The 10,154-nt window shown below is 46.9% G+C and overlaps 1 protein-coding gene across 1 annotated transcript; it reads right to left on the reverse strand.

The window, feature by feature from the left end:
* Positions 1-1,944: 1,944 nt before the first annotated feature.
* On the reverse strand, positions 1,945-8,295 carry LOC116652064 (uncharacterized). The gene is made up of 2 exons (XM_032439882.2): positions 2,798-8,295; positions 1,945-2,737 (listed from the first exon to the last, which is right to left on the reverse strand). The coding sequence occupies exons 1-2, from the start codon at positions 7,584-7,586 to the stop codon at positions 2,286-2,288; spliced, it is 5,241 nt and encodes a 1,746-aa protein (XP_032295773.2). The 5' UTR covers positions 7,587-8,295; the 3' UTR covers positions 1,945-2,285.
* Positions 8,296-10,154: the final 1,859 nt, after the last annotated feature.

Genomic DNA, 10,154 nt, shown 5'->3' on the forward strand with positions numbered 1-10,154 from the left:
ACGACCAAAAATTTGTTTGAATAATTACCGAGACAACACACTCACGTATGAGTGTGATTCCTCCCATCCCGCCTTACCTCCCTCCCTCCCTTCCTTCCCCTCTCTCTCTCGCTCTCTCGCTCGTCTACTACCATTTGGTCATGTTATTGCCCTGCCACCCGTCATTGACTTTACAAGCAAACAATTTGTCAAATGCAAATACAAATAACCCCTGCTCGGACGCCTCGCCCACGTCCTTGCCCCCGAACGACCCCTGGCCCCTGCCACGAGCGGCGACTGGCCAGCATCGTTGGCTGCCAATTGAAAAACGATTCGAAATCAATCACAGCCGGCATGCTGTGCCCAAAAGTGGGTAGGGACAAGGGCGAGGCATGGTGAGGCGCGACCACAGTGGCAAACGTTGTTGCTGAGCTGCAGGGATTTGGTAGCTGGAGGTCCATTAATAATTCTTGTGGCATGTTTTATGGCCGCAGCGACAGCAACAGCAGCCAAAAACCCTTCCACACACACACACACACACACACATAACAAACTGACATGCAAACGTGACTTTCAAATGTTGACCGCGTGCCAGCTTTGACCATTTATTGGCATGTTACAGCCTTTGCTCGTACCCCTCATCGCCACCCACCCCTCAACGCTGAGCCAAGCCACACTTTGCGCAAGGTCGTGTGCTGTCCATTCGGTTATCCAGGGTTATCGCGCACCGCCATCGCCAGCCAAATTGATGGGCAGTCATCAATTTCACTTGTTGGCCATCCAGCATCCGCCATCCGCCATCCGCCAACCGCGGGCCACCAGCTCCACCTCCATCTCCGCCTTCCGTTCGCAAACGCCTCCATATTGGCGACTGGCTGCTGGTGGTTGCTGGTGGTTTTGGCTTGCGCTCCATTTGTCAACGATTTGACTTCGACTCCAACCGCGACTGACGGCAAGCGGATGCGGTGGGTGCGACTTTGTGCACTCAATTAACCAGCGCATGGAGGCGGGCATAGGAGCTGAAGCTGGAGCGGGCACTGGCGCTAGGATTGGGTGGTGTGAACACATGTAGCTATGGGTGTCTACATGTGTAGATGCACTTGTGTATTGAACAGCGTTGCAGTTGCAAGGGTCGTGGCAACCAATCAGAAGACGTCATCGTTAGCGTGTATCTCAGACCAGAAGATAAAGAGATGCAGCTATGTAAAGAGGCGTAGGCATGGGAAAGCTCAATGATTCGGTAATCAGCAAGGGCTTTGATTCTAACCAGTTGAGAATTTAAACATAAAATAAGTTAGACATAAAATAAGCAGTACAATGGAAATATGTCTCGCAGATGCAGCTGCACCTACAAGATACTCTAGACTATAAATGCATCTGTGAAATGTATCTGTGAGATAAAAGACACAAAAGTATCCATTACTTATGAATATATTTAAAAGTTACCAATGTAACAAATATAAAATCAAATTAACTTCCAATCTTTGATACAGCCAAAAATATCTTAAAGATAGAAATAAACATAAAGCAAGTAACTAGAAGATGCAAATGCAACTGACAGATGCACAAAATGTATGTGCTGCGCGAATTTGACTATAAGATTAAAATGAATTTGAAAGTTAAAAATGTATCAAAGTATCTGACAGATGCAAGTGCAGTAAGCGGAAGTATCTGTGAGTAGCAAAATATATGTATCCGTCAGATGCAGGTGCAATAAGCGAATGAATTGTAGAGGCAAAAAACCCAATGATATAAGTATATGTATACTTTTTACATTATATATATACTTTTTAGATACAAATAGATCTTTGAGGCACAAGCACAGAATGTATATGTGACAAGCAAACATATCTATGAAATCCATGTATCCAAGTATTTTTTTTAATAAATATGAATGTGTAGTTGCAAGCTTTTTTGCAACCAATTAATTCTAACTGCTTGTGCAGCGAAATTCAAACACTTAGATTAGTTTTCAAATGGATTTATTTGCCGCGCAGGGCACTTATTAGAATTTATAAGTTTTAAATTGTTGCTTGGCAGCCAACTCGAATTAGTTGTGCCTAGGTTGCGATCAAAACGAAAGACTGACTGGTTATAACAATATGTAAAGCGAATCGAAACGAAACTCCAATAAGACGCTCGCCGGTTAGAGCGAAGGGCAGCAATGCAAGCAAAGCAATTCAGAAGGAGAGTGGACAGCAGCTTACAAAGAGCGCGCAAAAAAACTATTTGCTCTTAGGCTGTAATTATGATTGTTATTTTCTGCTGTTGGATGATGTCCGCAGCCGTCGGTGTTATCTCTGCTGTTACTTGACCAAACATTCTCCCCCCGTTGGAAGGCAAGGGCTTTCAACATCATCCTGTTTGGGCAGCAAACACAGCTTTCGTACAGCTCTACGTATGACTCCAGTCGCAGTTTGAAGCACAGCAACTCTGGATACCCCATCAGATCCAGAGATCAGCTCTTGCACTCTGGCGAGTGGCCACTTCAGCGGCGGTAGATTCTCATCCTTTACAAGGACAACATCGTTAATGGAGAGTCCAGGCTGAGGAGTGCGCCATTTGGAGCGCTGTTGAAGAAGCGTCAAATACTCTTCGCGCCAACGGGCCCAGAATACTTGTTGGAGATATGTGACGCGCTGAAAATAATTAAGCCGATTGAAGTTAAGCTGCCTTAGATCGGGCTCAATGTATGATGAAGATGGCGCTGTACCCAGGAAGTGTGCGGGTGTCAAGACGTCAAGATCACCTGGATGCTCTGAAAGTGGGAGTAATGGTCGAGAATTAATAATTGCCGTGATGTGGCAGACGAGCGTACGCAGCGAATCGAAATCCAAAATGGAAGAGCAAACAGATCGATAAAAGTGGTGCTTAGCAGTCTTCACAGCGGCTTCCCATAGTCCACCAAAGTGCGGAGAGCGAGGAGGGATGAACAACCATTCAATTGATTCGGTTAGGCAAAACTCGTTAACGGCCTTGACATGCTCGTCTCTCAGGAACAGGCGGTTCAGATCTGCTAGTTCGTTCTTGGCACCTACGAAGTTTGTCGCATTGTCAGACCAGATCCTTGAAGGTCGAGAGCGAGTCAGGATGAAACGTTTTAGGGCGTTTAGAAACGATGTTGTGGACAAGTCCTTTACAAGCTCTAAGTGCACCGCCTTTGTAGCGAAGCATATGAACAGACTGATATAGCATTTCACTGGTGGCCTGTTGCGCACTTCGTTCTTGTAGTAAAATGGTCCACAGTAATCAACGCCAGTGACCATAAAGGGATACGATGTATTAAGACGATCAGCTGGTAGGTCTGCCATTATATGCTCGGCCAATCGTGGCTTGGCACGAAAACAGATTATGCATTTGGCAACAATACTGGAGACTGTTTTTCGACCGCCAATGGGCCAGTACTGGAGCCGAATCGAAGACAATAAAGCGCGAGGTCCAGCGTGTAAGTTTCGTTTATGAAAGTAAACTATGATTGCTCGCGTCACAGGATGCTGACGGGGCAATATAATCGGATGTCGCGCTGAGAAGTCCAACGACGAGTTTTTCAGCCGTCCACCGATGCGAAGTAGGCCGAAGTCGTCAAGGAATGGTGCAAGAGAGACCATTGAGCTAGACGGTTTGACATGCCTTCCTTCCTTCAATGCCTTGTAGTCATCGCTGAGAGTAGCCATTTGCACTGACCGCAGCAACCAATGTGTGCCATGATGCAAGTGGTCAACGGTTAGTTCAGCTCCTCGGATTCGATTTACAAATTTGTAAACATAAGCAAAGACCCGCTGCAGCTTGGGAAACGAATTGATGAACTTGCAACCAATCGAGAGATCCGGTTGCGCTGCAGTTCCGAGGAGTACCTTGTGTCGAAGTTCTGGTAAGGATTCGACAGGTACACAGGAGGCAGGCCACTCTTCCTTTCCCTTACTGAGAAAACTCGGACCATGGGCCCATAATGGAGACCGGAAGAGCTCACTAGGCAGCGCTCCTCGTGAAATTATATCCGCCGGGTTTAATTCGGTGGGAATATGATGCCATTCCATTCCAGTGGTGAGCTCTTGGATGGCTGCGACTCGGTTGGCAACGAAAACATTGAATTTCGAAGCATCATTGCGAATCCAAGCCAAAGTCACGGCAGAGTCTGACCAACAGTAATACCGACAGTCGAACACTTTCATTTGGCATATTTCGCTGAGAAGTTGAGCCAGTAATGCAGCTCCGCAGAGTTCCAGCTTTGGTACCGTGATGGTTTTCACAGGCGCGACACGCGATTTGGAGCATAAGAGACGCACGCTGGTGTTGCCATTGCACTTTGAGACTGTATAGACGCATGCTCCATAAGCGCTTAGGCTGGCATCACAAAATCCGTGAATCTCCACTGTACTGTCTGATGAGAGTGCTCGACGGGGATACTGGAATTGCTGAGTATACTCAAAATCAGCGCAGAAGTTGACCCAGGCTGTGCTTAAGTGTACGGGCAGGCTCTCATCCCAGTCCAGCTTTTCTCTCCAGAGATCCTGCATAAAAATTTTCGATTTTGTTATTACGGGACCAACAAGACCAAGGGGGTCGTAAAAGCGAGCAATTGCGGAGAGTATTGACCGTTTTGTCAGTCTGGAGGGCAACCTCAGTGGAGAGAAGGAGAAAAGGAAACAGTCTGAAGCGGGATCCCAAACGAGGCCTAACGTTTTCGTGATGTCACTGCCATCGTCAAACTTAAGCAGCGTTTCTCTATCCTCTTCCGGTATGTTTTGGAGTACAGATGTGTCGCTAGAACACCATTTGCGCAGCCTAAAGTTCCCCTTGGCGAGTAGTCCAGATGTTTGTTTCAATATCTCAATTGCTTCTTGAACACAGCTACCACCAGAAATGAGGTCATCCACGTAGAAATCTCTTTTAACAATGTCAGAGCCAATAGGGAAAGTTTTCTGCTCATCCATGGCCAGTTGGTGCATAGCTCGCACTGAGAGAAACGATGCTGGTTTTGTGCCGTAGGTGACGGTGTCTAATTTGTAAATCTGTATCTTCTGATGCTGAGACTCACGCCACAAGATACATTGAAAATAACTGTCTGCGGGTTCGACTCGTACGCATCGATACATTTTGCATATATCGCCTGTCAGGGCGACTGCAAATGTACGAAACCGCATCAGTATCGAAAACAGCTTCGGTTGGATGGTAGGACCTGCCATCAGTGCATCATTCAGCGAGTGTCCAGAGGTAGTAACTGCTGAGCCATCAAACACGACCCTTAGCTTGGTTGTAGTGCTATCCTCCTTCAGCACGCAGTGATGTGGCAGGTAGTACTTGCATTGGCCCAGTGCAGCTGAGGTGACAAGTGACATGTGACCCAAGTCAAGATACTCCTTGATAAATGCTGCATACTGGGGTTTCAATAGTGGATTACGGTCTAGTTTTCTTTCTAAGTTCAGGAATCGACGAACCGCCTGTTGATAGGAGTCACCCAGCGGATACATGCCTAGACGTAGCGGTAAACGAACTGAATAGTCGCCAGTCGACAGACGTTTAAAATTGGCCTGAAAGTGTGCCTCACAGTCGCGTTCCTCCTTGTTTGGTAAGGACTCAGGGTCGGTGCAGCATTCCAATTCCCAAAAACGACGGATTAATTCATCAATCTGTGTATTAGGCTGCAGATGCGAGTCAACCAGCAGATCTGGATTCTCCATTGATCTCATGGCCATGAATGATGATTTTCCAGCATGTGAGGCACCTCCCGTAGCCACCCAACCAAGGCGAGTCTTTTGCAATATCGGCAGTCCAGCAGCTAGTTTAATCTGGCCGACGCATAGCAGATCGAAGAACAGACTGGCTCCAATCAACATGTCGATTTGCTGAGATTTAAAGAATTCAGGATCAGCTAGTTGTATATTTGATGGAATGTTCCATGATGCAGGGTCAAGAGTGAAGCCAGGCTGATTATCGGTGATGGATGGTGCAATCAAGGCCGGGATGCATGTGGAGTACTCCGACACTCGAGATTTGACATTGATGTTGACCGAAAACCCATCGGACGCAAATGCTGCATCACCAATGCCAGAGACGATTGCTGTTGACTTGAATTTGCGCAGCTGGAGCTGATGAGCAAGACGAGAGGTGATGATGTGCAACTGCGACCCAGAGTCGAGCAACGCACGGCAAGGCACCAAGGAGCCAGCGCGATTTTTCACGTTGATGACGGCAGTGGCAAGCAGGACCACATCGTGCTTGAGATGCTGGGCGGTAGTGAGAGGCGAAGATAAAAGTGCCGCCAAGGTGTTTTGGGATGACGAATAAGTTTCGGTATCTTGAGCATTGTTTGGGCTAGAAGCAGCGATGTGACTGCTTGTGTTGCCAAGATGCAACAAGCTATGATGTTTGCTTCCACAAACTCTGCAAGCGCTGGAGCCGCAGACTCTCAGCTGATGTCCCCTTTGCAGGCAGTTTAGGCACAGCGCAAGCCGCTTGGCTTCGTGAAGGCGCAGCAAGGGCGATAAATTTGCGAATTGCAAACATTTATAAATAGAGTGGCCTGCGACTTCACAAAACACACAAGCACTCGTTCCATTCCTAGTCACTACAAACGTTCTTCTACTACTGTTGTTCTGGCCCACCTGGGAGCTAGGTGTGTACATTGCCGTAGCGTGATCCGCATTTTCCAGCCTTTGGCAACGCCTCTCTATGAAGGTTGTAAACCGCTCGCATGATGGTATGACGTCCAACGGCGCATCATCCTCCCAGCTAGCCTGCGTAACGCTATCTAGTTTTTGCAGCAACGTATGTACTATGACGCAACCGGCGATCTGTTCCACACTGCCCATCGATTTTAAAGCACGTAGATGAGAGTTGAGCTTATCTGAAAATTCGCGCAGCTGTGCAGTCGCGCCCTTGTCCACCTTTCTCAAACCCAAAATTTCAGAGATGTGTGCCTGAAAAATAAGACGCTTGTTATTAAAACGCTTATCAAGCAGTTCTAAAGCGGCAGCATAATTTGCGTTTGAAATTTCCAATGAGCGAATTGTATCCAGCGCTGTTCCTTTAAGGCATGACCGTAGATGCTGGAGTTTTTCAATGTTGGTCAAATACGGATCCTTGTCAATGACCGTGGTGAACAGGTTCGAGAAATCGGCCCATTCTGTGTAGCCTCCACTAAACTCCGGCAATTTAAGTTGAGGCAATCGAGAGTGGTTTGGAACAACAAAGGTAGAACGCGAGTCATCGGCTGCGGCTGAATTGAAGGTGGAACAATGCGGAATCTGCTGAACCTTGCTTCGATTTCCGCGCTCGCGTTGAAGGGACAGCCGTAGCTGCCTAATAGTTGACTCAAAACTTGTCTGAAGATCCTCATCAACGCTGGCATGATCCACCTCCAACAAACCATCACAGACTATCTCAAATTTCGCCTGCAAGTCAGATGCCATGCTTATGTAATCTTGCAGCTCGTAGTCATCAACATCGCGAAGTCGAGCGGGATCAAGTTCCGAGGACAATCTATTGAGTCGATCAGTTAAATTCTTGATCTTTATTTTAAAAACAGCAGCCTGGGTTCCAACCGCCACTTGACTAGCTGATGTCGCCTCATCATTTCCATTTGCACTTGCACCTTCATCAAACATTATGAATGTAGCGCACAACAAGGTTCACACAGCCGAACTACAATACAAGTCTGATCGCGCAAGTGTTCGTTCGAGCGAGATAGCGTATAGCGGGTTATAGCGCGCAACGATTAGCGGGGATTTGCTACGGCGTTTATGTATAACAACCAACTGTATGCAGATGCGCAAGCAAACGGCTCACCACACAGCTTTGCCCGAACTGATAACTGTCCGTTGACACGACAAGAACGAAGTACAAGAAAAAATAGAAAAAATGAAAGAAAGAAAAATCACGTCGGGGTCACCAAAATGTGTAGTTGCAAGCTTTTTTGCAACCAATTAATTCTAACTGCTTGTGCAGCGAAATTCAAACACTTAGATTAGTTTTCAAATGGATTTATTTGCCGCGCAGGGCACTTATTAGAATTTATAAGTTTTAAATTGTTGCTTGGCAGCCAACTCGAATTAGTTGTGCCTAGGTTGCGATCAAAACGAAAGACTGACTGGTTATAACAATATGTAAAGCGAATCGAAACGAAACTCCAATAAGACGCTCGCCGGTTAGAGCGAAGGGCAGCAATGCAAGCAAAGCAATTCAGAAGGAGAGTGGACAGCAGCTTACAAAGAGCGCGCAAAAAAACTATTTGCTCTTAGGCTGTAATTATGATTGTTATTTTCTGCTGTTGGATGATGTCCGCAGCCGTCGGTGTTATCTCTGCTGTTACTTGACCAAACAATGAATCTTTAAGGCAGATATGGTTTAGATATAAATGTATCTGTGGGGTAAAAAAGTAACTGCTTCTATATAGCACAGCTATAAATTGATATCACGATGCATCCGAGGTCAAACGTCCGAGCAATGCTCATCTATTCGAACTCTTTATGGACTTGTTCTTATCTTTTTGAACAGGAAATTTGGCAAAGTTTAAGCGTGGGAACTGACCTGGAATCTTATAAAAATTTCAGCTTTCAAGCGTCTGATTTGTGTACTCTGCTTGAGACACAATGTATTGGTAACAGCTTTGGTTGCATGCCACACTTTTTATTTGCGCCAGCTGCTCTGCGAGCGCCCCCTGTCCCCTCTGTTGAATTCTCAGCTTTGGCTGGCGATTGCGGAGAGCGCATTAACTTGTCAAGCCGCAGAATGCAAACATATTTTGGGCATTTGCTGTGCACACACACACACACACACACACACACACACACACACACACACACACACACACACATCACAGAGAGGGGTAGGCGGATGGGGCTTTTTGCACATAGCATGTACATAATTTTTGTAATACTTTGCGCGATTTGCGCGCGATTATAAAAGCTTTTCGCGGTACGACCCCCATAATTCATATGATGTCGACTGGAAAATGTTTACAACACCAGGAGAAGATTGCAGGCAGACGCAAACCGCCGCCGCACCCAATAGACACAGACATGCACAGACAGCCAAATGATGTAGAGCGAGGGGTATGACAGTGTGGCCGGGTGGGGGGAGTTCTGGGCCGAAAGCGGCATCAACACAACTCAACTCAGATACTAGCGCCATTATCGTTTTGGCGTCCTTGCCGCCAACCTAATGCAGCGCAGCCATTTATACGTCTATCGGCAAGGAGTAAAAACATCAAGAGCTGCCGCGCTGAAGGCACTGTCAAAGGAGGGGCTTAATAGTGGGGTCAGAGGGGAGGCGGGGGGAGGGTTGGTGCTGCGGCAACTAGAGACGCTGCTCGCCGACTCGGCAGCGATTTTCGCAAGACAGCAAAATATTCAAATGAAAATTTATGTTTGCATTATGAATTTTTATATAGTGTTGCTTTTCGTAGGCATTTTTATGTGTCTGTACAGCTGTGCGTGTGTGTGTGCGTGTGTGTGTGTGTGTGTGTGTGTGTGTGTGTGTGTGTGTGTGCATTCAACCCCGTCTACAGCATGGTAGCACTAACCGTGGCCCCCAGCCACCGTCGCAGCCCCCGTCACAGCCACTGGTTGAAGCAACGAGTCGGCGTGTGGAAAATTATTAAAATGTCGTATATAATGGCGCTTCGCATTTGGCCGACTGCTCAGCGCTTGCTGCTTCTTCTTCTACTTCTTCGTCGTCGTCTCTCCATTTCGGGAGGAAAGTGAACAAAATTTATGCGTTTATAGCTTTCATAATTTTCAAATTATTATTGTTATTCTCTTCCGCTGGCAAGGCATCATCAGGCCTAAGTGCGTGAAATGTTGATGGGCTTCGTATCGTTCGCATTGTGCTCATTGGGTTCACTTTGGCAAACGCTTTGATTACCCCCGCACTCCCCCCCCCCCCCCCCCCCCCCTTCCCCATGGAGTTGCCATGCATCCATAGCTAACCGCCAACTCCAGCTGCTGTCACAATCTGTGATTATAATAAACTTCGCACGAAAGTAGGCAAAGGCAGTGACCAATTTATAGCGAGACGACGACGCATTTCGATATTCAAGGCAGAGTCGTAAAACGCTCAAGCTCTTGTACTCCACCCGCGAATTCTACAAGGGACTCTGCTATACTTCGGCTAGTTCGCGAACTCCTCTAGCCCTATTCAGATTTAACAGTTTGTTTGGGCTACCTTCAATAAAT

Source organism: Drosophila virilis, chromosome X, assembly GCF_030788295.1.
Source record: "Drosophila virilis strain 15010-1051.87 chromosome X, Dvir_AGI_RSII-ME, whole genome shotgun sequence".
In the NCBI taxonomy this organism is placed as follows: domain Eukaryota; kingdom Metazoa; phylum Arthropoda; class Insecta; order Diptera; family Drosophilidae; genus Drosophila; species Drosophila virilis.

What these genes read in the sequence shown, in the direction of transcription:
- LOC116652064 (XM_032439882.2), bottom strand. Translation starts at nt 7,586, where the DNA reads ATGTTTGATGAAGGTGCAAGTGCAAATGGAAATGATGAGGCGACATCA. An exon ending in TTTGGATTTCGATTCGCTGC is followed by an intron (nt 2,738 to 2,797) that starts GTACGCTCGTCT and finishes TCCCACTTTCAG; the next exon opens with AGCATCCAGGTGATCTTGAC.